At 43.1% G+C, this 13,599-nt stretch overlaps 1 protein-coding gene across 1 annotated transcript; it reads right to left on the bottom strand.

The window, feature by feature from the left end:
• Nucleotides 1-10,966: 10,966 nt before the first annotated feature.
• Nucleotides 10,967-13,034, bottom strand: LOC106600951 (ferritin, middle subunit-like). The gene is made up of 4 exons (XM_014192757.2): nucleotides 12,674-13,034; nucleotides 12,178-12,306; nucleotides 11,814-11,939; nucleotides 10,967-11,335 (listed from the first exon to the last, which is right to left on the bottom strand). Exons 1-4 carry the CDS (start codon nucleotides 12,773-12,775, stop codon nucleotides 11,180-11,182), a joined length of 513 nt encoding a protein of 170 aa, XP_014048232.2. The 5' UTR covers nucleotides 12,776-13,034; the 3' UTR covers nucleotides 10,967-11,179.
• Between the last annotated feature and the right edge of the window lie 565 nt (nucleotides 13,035-13,599).

The following is a 13,599-nucleotide window of genomic DNA, read 5'->3' as shown; positions in this document are numbered from 1 at the left end:
GGTCTCGAGGTAGTTCTGTTCTGTTATCACAGTGACAATGGTGGCAGGAAGTGGGGTTTCGTGACTGCAGAAACAGACATGAGGGGTGATGAATGGATGAAGACCAGCTGATACCAGATTAGAAGAAAAGGAAAAAGGAGAGAACAGCAGGAACATATACTATACTATTTAAGTTACTATGTAATTTACACATATTGTGCTAAGGCATTTTTAAACAAATAGCTGTGAATGGTTGTTTCTGGTCAATTGAAGGGAAAATACAACAACTTTCCTGAAAAAGTTGTCAATGTAGTCAATCAGAACTCAAATACCAATATTTTTCTGTATTACTTTAAACTGTTGCTCTAACTATAACAGTTCAGAAAGTCACCACCAATGTCAAAACCCATTATTATATTTATGTTCCCTTCACCATGTATGGGTAGTACATGGTCTTGAAATTACTAATTTCTTCATATACACTGCTCAAAAAAATAAAGTGAACACTTAAACAACACAAATGTAACTCCTAGTCAATCACACTTCTGTGAAATCAAACTGTCCACTTAGGAAGCAACACTGATTGACAATACATTTCACATGCTGTTGTGCAAGTGGAATAGACGACAGGTGGAAATTATAGGCAATTAGCAAGACACCCCCAATAAAGGAGTGGTTCTGCAGGTGGTGACCACAGACCACTTCTCAGTTCCTATGCTTCCTGGCTGATGTTTTGGTCACTTTTGAATGCTGGCGGTGCTTTCACTCTAGTGGTAGCATGAGACGGAGTCTACAACCCACACAAGTGGCTCAGGTAGTGCAGCTCATCCAGGATGGCACATCAATACGAGCTGTGGCAAGAAGGTTTGCTGTGTCTGTCAGCGTAGTATCCAGAGCATGGAGGCGCTACCAGGAGACAGGCCAGTACATCAGGAGACGTGGAGGAGGCCGTAGGAGGGCAACAACCCAGCAGCAGGACCGCTACCTCCGCCTTTGTGCAAGGAGGTGCAGGAGAAGCACTGCCAGAGCCCTGCAAAATGACCTCCAGCAGGCCACAAATGTGCATGTGTCTGCTCAAACGATCAGAAACAGACTCCATGAGGGTGGTATGAGGGCCCGACGTCCACAGGTGGGGGTTGTGCTTACAGCCCAACACCGTGCAGGACGTTTGGCATTTGTCAGAGAACACCAAGATTGGCAAATTCGCCACTGGCGCCCTGTGCTCTTCACAGATGAAAGCAGGTTCACACTGAGCACGTGACAGACATGACAGAGTCTGGAGACGCCGTGGAGAACGTTCTGCTGCCTGCAACATCCTCCAGCATGACCGGTTTGGCGGTGGGTCAGTCATGGTGTGGGGTGGCATTTCTTTGGGGGGCCGCACAGCCCTCCATGTGCTTGCCAGAGGTAGCCTGACTGCCATTAGGTACCGAGATGAGATCCTCAGACCCCTTGTGAGACCATATGCTGGTGCGGTTGGCCCTGGGTTCCTCCTAATGCAAGACAATGCTAGACCTCATGTGGCTGGAGTGTGTCAGCAGTTCCTGCAAGAGGAAGGCATTGATGTTATGGACTGGCCCGCCCGTTCCCCAGACCTGAATCCAATTGAGCACATCTGGGACATCATGTCTCGCTCCATCCACCAACGCCACGTTGCACCACAGACTGTCCAGGAGTTGGCGGATGCTTTAGTCCAGCTCTGGGAGGAGATCCCTCAGGAGACCATCCGCCACCTCATCAGGAGCATGCCCAGGCGTTGTAGGGAGGTCATACAGGCACGTGGAGGCCACACACACTGCTGAGCCTAATTTTGACTTGTTTTAAGGACATTACATCAAAGTTGGATCAGCCTGTAGTGTGGTTTTCCACTTTAATTTTGAGTGTGACTCCAAATCCAGACCTCCATGGGTTGATAAATTAGATTTCCATTGATTATTTTGTGTGATTTTGTTGTCAGCACATTCAACTATGTAAAGAAAAAAATATTTAATTCGATTATTTCTTTCATTCAGATCTAGGATGTGTTGTTTAAGTGTTCCCTTTATTTTTTTGAGCAGTATATATTAGTATTTTCTCTCTCTTCGTTGAGATATCATGTTATGAATGAGAGGGGGGTGACAGAAAGGTAGAGGAATTTAGTCTGTAAAACCAACATGTTTCAAGCAGACCACCATAGTCCCTGTGCCCAAGAACACAAAGGCAACCTGCCTAAATGACTACAGACCCATAGCACTCAGGTCCATAGCCATGAAGTCCTTTGAAAGGCCGGTAATTGCTCACATCAACACCATTTTCCCAGAAATCCTAGACCCACTCCAATTTGCATACCGCCCAAACACATCCACAGATGATGCAATCTCCATTGCACTCCACACTGCCCTTTCCCACCTGGACAAAAGGAACACTTATGTGAGAATGCTATTCATTGACTACAGCTCAGCGTTCAACACCATAATTCCCTCAAAGCTCATCACTAAGCTAAGGATCCTGGGACTAAACACCTCATTACTACTAGACCAGACTATGGCACAAAATTAATAATGTCTAATTCTCAATTAACTTAAAAGGAGTCGAGGCACTCAAAGTCAAGAAACTGCTGACATGATTACACAATTTAATTGCAGTATCAATTCATTAAAAGTATACATACATACATGGTTGTAAAGGGAATCATGTCCAGTCCTAATAAGCTGAAGATTCTATCATGAATAAAATTTAACAAGTATTGTGTTAGTCTACCTGAAAACAGAGGCTGATTACTTTGTTGTAGTGAAAGTGAAATTAAAGTGAGTGTCGTGATGCCAACTTTGGACCAACTACATTGAGTGTAAAGGTTTGGATAGGCCTATGGCTCAGCATATGGAATAGAATGTGAATGGTGGGCTACTCTCTCAAGTATTAATTCAAATATGCAGTAGCCTATAAGTTGTGGGCAGAAGCCGAAAAACGTGAAGTTGATCGATCCCCATCGAGGGAGGAGCAGATTTTTATATTTGACAGTAAAACATTCTTATAATAACTATAAAATGTGTTGGCACCTTCAATTCTTCTGTGTTCTGCCCCCCCCCAAAAAAAGATATAATTTGTAGATAATTGGCCCTCTTTCTGGGACTCACCCACAAACAGGACCAAGCCTGGCCTGTTGAGGAGTGACGGACTCCATCCTAGCTGGAGGGGTGCTCTCATCTTATCTACGAACATAGACAGGGCTCTAACTCCTCTAGCTCCACAATGAAATAGGGTGCAGGCCAGGCAGCAGGCTGTTAGTCAGCCTGCTAGCTTAGTGGAGTCTGCCACTAGCACAGTCAGTGTAGTCAGCTCAGCTTTCCCCATTGAGACCGTGTCTGTGCCTCGATCTAGGTTGGGCAAAATTAAAGATGGCGGTGTTCGCTTTAGCAATCTCACTAGTATAAAGACCTCCTCCATTCCTGCCATTATTGAAAGAGATCGTGATACCTCAAATCTCACTGCCACAGTCATACTCTGGACCTAGTTTTGTCCCATGGAATAAATGTTGTGGATCTTAATGTTTTTCCTCATAATCCTGGATTATCGGACCACCATTTTATTGCATTTTCAATTGCATCAAATAATCTGCTCAGACCCCAACCTAGGAGCATTAAAAGTCGTGCTATAAATTCTCAGACAACCCAAAGATTCCTTGATGCCCTTCCAGACTCCCTCTGCCTACCCAAGGACGTCAGAGGACAAAAATCAGTTAACCACCTAACCGAGGAACTCAATTTAACCTTGCGCAATACCCTAGATGCAGTTGCACCCCTAAAAACGAAAAACATCTGTCATAAGAAACTAGCTCCCTGGTATACAGAAAATACACGAGCTCTGAAGCAAGCTTCCAGAAAATTGGAACAGAAATGGCGCCACACCAAACTGGAAGTCTTCCGACCAGCTTGGAAAGACAGTACCGTGCAGTATCGAAGAGCCCTCACTGCTGCTCGATCATCCTATTTTTCCAACTTAATTGAGGAAAATAAGAACAATCCGAAATGTCTTTTTGATACTGTCGCAAAGCTAACTAAAAAGCAGCATTCGCAAATGGAGGATGGCTTTCACTTCAGCAGTAATACATTTATGAACTTCTTTGAGGAAAAGATCATGATCATTAGAAAACAAATTACGGACTCCTCTTTAAATCTGCGTATTCCTCCAAAGCTCCATTGTCCTGAGTCTGCACAACTCTGCCAGGACCTAGGATCAAGGGAGATACTAAAGTGTTTTAGTACTATATCTCTTGACACAATGATGAAAATAATCATGGCCTCTAAACCCTCAAGCTGCATACTGGACCCTATTCCAACTAAACTACTGAAAGAGCTGCTTCCTGTGCTCGGCCCTCCTATGTTGAACATAATAAACGGCTCGCTATCCACCGGATGTGTACCAAGCTCACTAAAAGTGGCAGTAATAAAGCCTCTCTTGAAAAAGCCGAATCTTGACCCAGAAATTATAAAAAACTATGGGCCTATATCGAATATTCCATTCCTCTCCAAAATTTTAGAAAAAGCTGTTGCGCAGCAACTCACTGCCTTCCTGAAGACAAACAATGTATACGAAACGCTTCAGTCTGGTTTTAGACCCCATCATAGCACTGAGACTGCACTTGTGAAGGTGGTAAATGACCTTTTAAAGACGTCAGACCGAGGCTCTGCATCTGTCCTCGTGCTCCTAGATCTTAGTGCTGCTTTTGATACCATCGACCACCACATTCTTTTGGAGAGATTGGAAACCCAAATTGGTCTACATGGACAAGTTCTGGCCTGGTTTAGTGAAGCCCCAAAACTGCCCTCGCTAGAAGCCTGTGTTTCAGACATAAAGAAGTGGATGGCTGCAAACGTTCTACTTTTAAACTCGGAAAAAACAGAGATGCTTGTTCTAGGTCCCAAGAAACAAAGAGACCCTCTGCTGAATCTGACAATTAATCTGGATGGTTGTACAGTCGTCTCAAATAAAACTGTGAAGGACCTCGGCGTTACTCTGGACCCTGATCTATCTTTTGAAGAACATATCAAGACTGTTTCAAGGACAGCTTTTTTCCATCTACGTAACATTGCAAAAATCAGAAACTTTCTGTCCAAAAATGATGCAGAAAAATGAATCCATGCTTTTGTTACTTCTAGGCTGGACTACTGCAATGCTCTACTTTCCGGCTACCCGGATAAAGCACTAAACAAACTTCAGTTAGTGCTAAATACGGCTGCTAGAATCCTGACTAGAACCAAAAAATGTGATCATATTACTCCAGTGCTAGCCTCCCTACACTGGCTTCCTGTTAAGGCAAGGGCTGATTTCAAGGTTTTACTGCTAACCTACAAAGCATTACATGGGCTTGCTCCTACCTATCTTTCCGATTTGGTCCTGCCGTACATACCTACACGTACGCTACGGTCACAAGACGCAGGCCTCCTAATTGTCCCTAGAATATCTAGGCAAACGGCTGGAGGTAGGGCTTTCTCCTATAGAGCTCAATTTTTATGGAATGGTCTGCCTACCCATGTGAGAGACGCAGACTCAGTCTCAACCTTTAAGTCTTTACTGAAGACTTATCTCTTCAGTAGGTCCTATGATTAAGTATAGTCTGGCCCAGGAGTGTGAAGGTGAACGGAAAGGCTGGAGCAACGAACCGCCCTTGCTGTCTCTGCCTTGCCGGTTCCCCTCTCTCCACTGGGATTCTCTGCCTCTAACCCTATTACAGGGGCTGAGTCACTGGCTTACTGGTGTTCTTCCATGCCGTCCATGGGAGGGGTGCGTCACTTGAGTGGGTTGAGTCACTGACGTGGTCTTCCTGTCTTCCTGCCTTGGGTTGTGCCGTGGCAGAGATCTTTGTGGGCTATACTCGGCCTTGTCTTAGGACGGTAAGTTGGTGGTTGGAGTCACTGACGTGGTCTTCCTGTCTTCCTGCCTTGGGTTGTGCCGTGGCGGAGATCTTTGTGGGCTATACTCGGCTAGACATCCCTCTAGTGGTGTGGGGGCTGTGCTTTGGCAAAGTGGGTGGGGTTATATCCTGCCTGTTTGGCCCTGTCCGGGGGTATCATCGGATGGGGCCACAGTGTCTTCTGATCCCTCCTGTCTCAGCCTCCAGTATTTATGCTGCAGTAGTTTATGTGTCGGGGGGCTAGGGTCAGTCTGTTACATCTGGAGTATTTCTCTTGTCTTATCCGGTGTCCTGTGTGAATTTAAATATGCTCTCTCTAATTCTCTCTTTCTTTCTTTCTCTCGGAGGACCTGAGCCCTAGGACCATGCCTCAGGACTACCTGGCATGATGACTCCTTGCTGTCCCCAGTCCACCTGGCCATGCTGCTGCTCCAGTTTCAACTGTTCTGCCTGCGGCTATGGAACCCTGACCTGTTCACCGGACGTGCTTGTTGCACCCTCGACAACTACTATGATTATTATTATTTGACCATTTATGAACATTTTAACATCATGACCATGTTTTGTTATAATATCCACCTGGCACAGCCAGAAGAGGACTGGGCACCCCTCATAGCCTGGTTCCTCTCTAGGTTTCTTCCTAGGTTTTTGGCCTTTCTAGGGAGTTTTTCCTAAGGAGTTTTTCCTAGCCACCGTGCTTCTTTCACATGCATTGCTTGCTGTTTGGGGTTTTAGGCTGGGTTTCTGTACAGCACTTTGAGATATCAGCTGATGTACGAAGGGCTATATAAATAAATTTGATTTGATTTGCACATTTTCTCATAAAAATAACAGTTTAACACTGCTTCTATCTAGGATGTAAACACAGTCTCAAATGAGGTCTGAAAACTCAAACTGCTTGCTGTATGTGTTTGATGAACTCCCAAAGACTGAAATAAGATCAACATCTGTTTTTGAGTGCACTTGAAATATTCAGCATGCAATACAAATTGTCCTATGAAGAGGTAACTCCGTTCACCATTTAGCCATTTTTTTTTTAAGCTATCCGATGTTAGTTTGACTAGCCTAGCCTGCTACTGTAAATGTCAATTTGCCTGCTCATGAGGCTTGTGTTTCATTAGCTATCTTTCAGTGACATTTTTGTTGCTGTCATGTTTTGACCTGATTTATGTCTCTTTTCAAGTAACAAGCTGCAGGCTTGAAGATACATTCAATCATATACTTTACGTAGAAAGCCAAGCAAAAGCGTTTAGATAGAAAGATGTGTGTGTCATGTATGCTAGAATGTATGTTTAAAAATGAAGTTGCATATGCAAATTAGCCAACACAGCATATCCTACACATATATACTGTAGCATACCTTGCAATACAATGTTCTCTAAAAAACAACTGGGGAAAATGTATAAAATTTGGTCTGCAATAAGAGAACCAGAGTTTGATTTCTAAACCAGATGAGTTCTCAAGTGTCAGCAGTTGCCCAATACCATGATGGGTAGGCATGCGTAATATTGGAGGCATTGGAGAATGATAATGAATCTGCAGGATTATAGAAAAAGCGGCTGAGTTTGAGCAAAACCTGCAAAGAAAAGGCAACAGATAAATGCACAAACACTAGGGATAACTCAGAAAGATATATTTATTTACTATCATCTGTGTTTTCTCTGGTATTTCTAGAACCACCTGCAACTGGAAACGGACATGTTTAAGATAACTGGTTTCCAGAATTGGGAACCAAGAGAGTACAGCCAATACCAGGTTAGTTGTAGAATCTATTGCAGTGTTTTGATTAGGCAAACCTGTAATGTCCAGAAATGCTGGATAACAACAATCTTTGGTTATATCATATCTAGTGTAGCTAAAATCTATGGATTTTTTTGCCATGGGGCAGAGAGAAAAATTTGCTGTTTTAGAGCTCAGAGATTCTTAAAAGATGGGACAATCTACCTTTTTCTACAAATATTTGTCTTAATATTAACAAAATGTGAAGTTTATATTTTGACAGACCAAAGTATCAGCTATTAACACCATGTAAAGGAACAAACTATTTGTTCATAAAATGCAACTAAGTGGATTTATGTCAACTCCGTCAGACACCATAAAAGGCGTTACATTTGTACAATTATTGTCCAACAAGTGTTCAATGGCCTTGAGTGTTTAATGCTAACATTTAGATGATTCATAAATGTGTAATACAAATCTCCAAACATATTTTTGTTTTGTTTTATAGCTATATTAAATGCTCCAGGGCTAATTTAGTTAGCAATCTGGCATGGGGTTCTAGATTTTGAACATAAAAGAACAATTATGAAGCTTACATTATCCCTTAGGTCTAGCACAGCAAATACATTAATTGTTGAAGCATATGATGCAGAACAGTGATTACAATATTTGTTCAGAATATTGACAACAACAAAAAAATCTATCTTATTATGGGGGTTAGTTCCTCTGTCGAGATGGGAGAACCTTCCAGAAGGACAACCATCTCTGCAGAAACCAATCAGGCCTTTATGGTAGAGTGGCCAGACAGAAGCCACTTCTCAGTAAAAGGCACATGACAGACCATTTGGAGTTTGCCAAAAGGCACCTGAAGGACTCTTAGTATAAGGGCACAGGGTGAGACCCAGATGCAGACACGGGAGGCAGTTGGTTTGAGTCTCTGATATTTATTAGTATCTAAGGGGCAGGCAAGAGAATGGTCGTGGACAGGCAAAAAGATCATAACAAGGTCAGAGTCCAGGAGGTACAGAGTGGCAGGCAGGCTCGAGGTCAGGTCAGGTCAGGCAGGTTCAGAGTCAGGGCAGGCAAGGGTCAAAACCAGGAGGACTGGCAAAAGAGAGATAAGAAAAAGCAGGGGCCCGGGAAAAACACGCTGGTTGACTTGACATTACGAACTGGCACAGAGAGACAGGAAACACAGTGATAAATACACAGGAGAAAATAATTGACACCTGGGGGGGTGGAGAAAATCACAAGAACAGGTGAAACAGATCAGGGCGTGACACTTAGACCATGAGAAATAACATTCTCTGGTCTGATGAAACCAAGACTGAACTCGTTGGCCTGATCGCAGGGTGTCACGTCTGGAGAAAACCTGGCACCATCCCTATGGTGAATCATGGTGATGGCAGCATCATACTGTGGGAATGTTTTTCAGCGGCAGGGACTGGGAGACTAGTAAGGACCGAGGGAAAGATGAACAAAGAAAAGTACAGAGAGATCCTTGATGAAAACCTGTTCCAGAGCATTCAGGACCTCAGACTGGGGGCGAAGGTGCACCTTCCAACAGGACAACGACCCTAAGCACACAGCCAAGAGAACTCAGGAGTGGCTTCGGGACAAGTCTCTGAATGTCCTTGAGTGGCCCAGCCAGAGCCCGGACATGAACCAAATCGAACATCTCTGGAGAGAACTGAAAATAGCTGTGTAGCGACTCTCCATCCAACCTGACAGAGCTGAGAGCTTGAGACGATCTGCAGAGAAGAATGGGAGAAACACCCCAAATGGACTACTGTCCAATCGTGTGGTCAGGTGCCACAAAGAAGGACTTAGGAAAATTACAATTGGCCCAGAACTGGGCAGCACGGCTCACCCTTAAATGTACACAGAGAGCAAACATTAATATGAATGTCAATCTCTCATGGCTCAGAGTAGAGGAGAGATTGACTTCATCACTACACAACTCAGACACCAATGCATACCCCACAAGACATGCCACCAGGCCTCTTCACAGTCCCCAAGTCCAGAACAGACTATGGGAGGTGCACAGTACTACATAGAGCCATGACCTGGCTACTATTCTACATCAAGTAACTCATGCAAGCAGTAAAATAAGATTTAAAAAATAGATACAAATACACGTTATGAGACAGCAGGGACTGTGAAGAGACACATAGGCACAGACACAATAACATATGCACTATAGACACACACATGGATGTTGTGTTGTAGATATGTGTTAGAGTAGTGGCCTGAGAGAAAACCCTTAATGTGTTAAATCTGTTTAGTAATGTAATGTTAGATTTATTGTATAGAACTGCCTTTATTTTGCTGGACCCCATGAAGAGTAACTGCTGCCTTGTTAGCAGCTAATAGGGATCCATAACAAATACAAACATTGGTAAATTATGGAATTTACAAATGAATCATATTCATCTAGTGGGCTTTTTGGATATGTCAGATTATCCCAAATCTCTGACCCTGTGTGGCCTCATCACATGTAAAATATGTTTTCAAACATGACAAAGCTGATAAACATTATCCTAAATATAAACCATCTTAGTGAATAACATACCCATCTTATTATAAAATGTACTCAATTATTTTACCATGTAAACACTTGATTGTAAATGGTGGCAGTTGAAGAAAAAAGGCAATTATTTAAAATGCCATTGCTGATTAGACTTTTTTCTCGTTAGGCTATTTTCCCCTTTAACCAAATGGTCTACCTACTAGATACTCATTTACTATATGGACACATTACATGTCTAGCAATATCTTTTTCAGTTTAAGAATTGAGGTTCAGCTTGCCTGTTAATTACCTAAATTAAAGTCTTCAGTAATTTACCAGTAGCTTTACAACCATATGACAGCTCCAATAAGCCCCTTATGAACTAGAGGCTTGTAGAATCATTACTATTTGGAGTATTCACTTCATAGTTTGCTGTAGGGGAACTATGGACATTACCACCTGAAACAAACAAAATGAGTGAAGATGTGTCAGTAATAGTGTAACTTCCCATCACTAGGAAATGCACCATAACAGCTGGCTAACTGATTTACCGAGCAGAACGCAAGGGTTTGATTGCCCTCTAATAAACTTGTGATGCAGAGTCAAAGTCTACATCAACTGTAGTTACCCATTTTACTCCTATGGACCTAGAGTTGACAGTCGGGCCCTTAATTGACATGGCACCATTACAAGTTATGGTAAAGGACAACCTCTGGAGGATGTAATGTCCTTTATAAACCTCATGTTAAACTTTTCCTATTGTTATGACCCTCAGTAGGTCTACAACTGTCAGTATTTATCACTGGGTATCGAGATGCTTATCAAGACAGAGCAAAACCTGAATAGACTGTTACAACATCCATTACTACAGGTCAACACTTTCTTTTTATTGTTTTACAAGACACCTTGCCTCCAATACAATAGTGTTGTCAACAAAAATACCTCAATGTTACAGCTGTGTTGCACTGCACCAGTTTAACACTCTCCCCTCCCTCTAAACACAAAGCCAGTAGGATCTATCAGAGAAGCCAGGAGTCCTGGTCTGAGGCTGGATGCCGTAGCCTGGGGATGGAAGTGGTTTAGCTCTGGCCTCCCAGGGTGTGCTTGTCAAACAGGTACTCTGCCATCTTGTTTTTGACAGCATCCATCTTGGTGAGGTTGGTGATGTGGTCACCCAGCTTCTTAATGGCCTCCACCTGTTCGTTCAGGTAATGGGTCTCCAGGAAGTCACACAGCTAAAGAGGGAAAACACAGGTCAGACAAGAGAATAACTACAGACTATTGTAGATACAGTAACAAGAGCCTGGTGGTAATGGCATAAGTGCAGATAATGTGTTTCCAGCTTTTTTAACTAGGCAAGTCAGTTAAGAACAAGTTCTTATTTACAATGAGATCTTAACGTGGAACAGTGGGTTAACTGCCTTCTTCAGGGGCAGTACATATGTTTACCTTGTCAGCTAGGGGATTCAATCCAGCAACCTTTGTTACTGGACCAACGCTCTAACCACTAGACAACCTGCCGCCCTTTATGCAAACTTATGCATTAGCTGCATTGTGTGTCTAGTGTGCATCAGTGGACTATTGTGTGCGTGTGAAGCAGGTCACACAATCTTGTGTCATTAGTTAGAGCTACAACAACCTGCTCATCTCCTGGGACAGTACCTGTATTCTATGTGATAAATACATGGTATGTGCAGTTCCACTATAACTTACATGGGGGTCAACCTTGTCAGAGGCAATCTTGTGCAGGTCCAGCAGGGCCTGGTTCACATTCTTCTCCAGCTGCAGAGCACACTGCATGGCCTCCAGCCCATTGCCCCACTCATCACGTTCTGGCTTCTACACAGGACAGAGTGAACACAGAAGTGTTAGGGACTACTAGCAGACATTAAGGTTAGGATAAAGTGAACAGAGTTACACCCCTCACACTGTCAGTTCAGTGGTTAGAGACAGCATGTTCAGGACTACTCCAGGTTCTCTAGATCAACTTAATGCTGTAGACACTCTCCTCCATGGAGTAAAGACATTATCCATCAGCCTACAATCTAAATGTGTTTTTCGATGCTCAGGGGCTCACCTTGATGTCCTGAAGTAAAATGCGTCCACCTCTCTTGTTCTGGAAGGAGAGTAGCTCCTCGTCGCTGTTCTCCTTGAAGAAATGCGCGAAGCCAGGCAGAGCCACATCGTCACGGGAGAAATAGAAAGCCTGGGTGGATAAACATAAAACAGTGTGTTTAGAAGAAAAAAAAACATGACAACATGCTGTTCTTGTTGTGGCAACTAAACTTGATGACAAAGGCATGAATCAGTCTAGTCTGTAGACTACTTGGTAACCTGACAAGTACCCCGTCAACGAGTTGTTACGCGCTCTGTCCAAGGTAGGATAGATTCCCGGCTTCATTTGAATGCTATATCTACCTGAAAGCTCTTAAATATGAACTTCAGGGAGCTAAATTTCTTGGCTCTTTAATTGTCTAGGCCTGTAGAAATGTCAGGTGAAAAATGCCATTTAGGCCCACGAATAATAATACACAGGTAGATCAACAAAACGGTCATCTTGGTAGACTCCTTACCATTGAAGTGTAGGTGTAGGAGGCAAACATCTCCATGTTAATCATCCGATTGATTGCAACTTCGCAATCGTGGTGATAGTTCTGGCGGATCTGAGACTCCATCTTGGCAGATTTTCTTCTATATCTAAATGAAAGGTACAAAAACAGGGTTTCTCAGACTATTTTGCTATTACAGTTAAAGTAAGTGTTAGGTTATCAATCCGGAATGTTCTATAGTGCGGGACGAAGGCAGAGGAGTTCCGTTCAATCACTGTTGAAGCAAGAACTTCTTCATGCGTCTTCTCAGACTTGTGAAGTGGAAGGAGCCTTGTTCCCTCTATTTATTGTTCCGAACGGAACGCGTCAGTGAAATCCACTCTCACAGAGCGTAGCCAATCACCTTTAGAATGTCAACAGGAACTAGGCGGATCATTTGACGACGAGCCCACTCATACACCTCATGACCTAAAGCTAAGATTATTTATTATATTAACAAGAGAGACGAGTGACAACTCTAACAATGGAAATACATTGTGCTCAACGATTGAAGACAGGCAAGATTCTAACCAATGAGAGGGCAGGTACGCGTGTAAACAACACGCACAACTCAACGTCGTTTTTCTCAAAGTTGCCGGAATGCAACGTGCATCAAAATATAGTATACATGTCGGCGTTTGTAAAAGCTTTTGTAAAAGCTTAAACATTACGAAACTTCTATTCGATCAAAAACCTTAAGTAATTTGACACTCTGTTGTATACCTCCACAAATAAATGGGCTTATCTCATGCGGACAGATTTTGGGCGGAGTAAATGCTCTCGCCTTGACCTCTTCATCTCGGTCTGTTAATTTTTTTTAAACTTTGGTTAATACAAAGTAACATTTTATTGGAAACAACTAAAGCAGTAGTATCAGCCAAAAGCAATGCTACAGTGCAGGTCTAACTACA

Source organism: Salmo salar, chromosome ssa03 (genome assembly GCF_905237065.1).
Source record: "Salmo salar chromosome ssa03, Ssal_v3.1, whole genome shotgun sequence".
Taxonomy (NCBI): Eukaryota; Metazoa; Chordata; class Actinopteri; order Salmoniformes; family Salmonidae; genus Salmo; species Salmo salar.
This window is presented reverse-complemented; position numbering and strand designations above follow the sequence as displayed.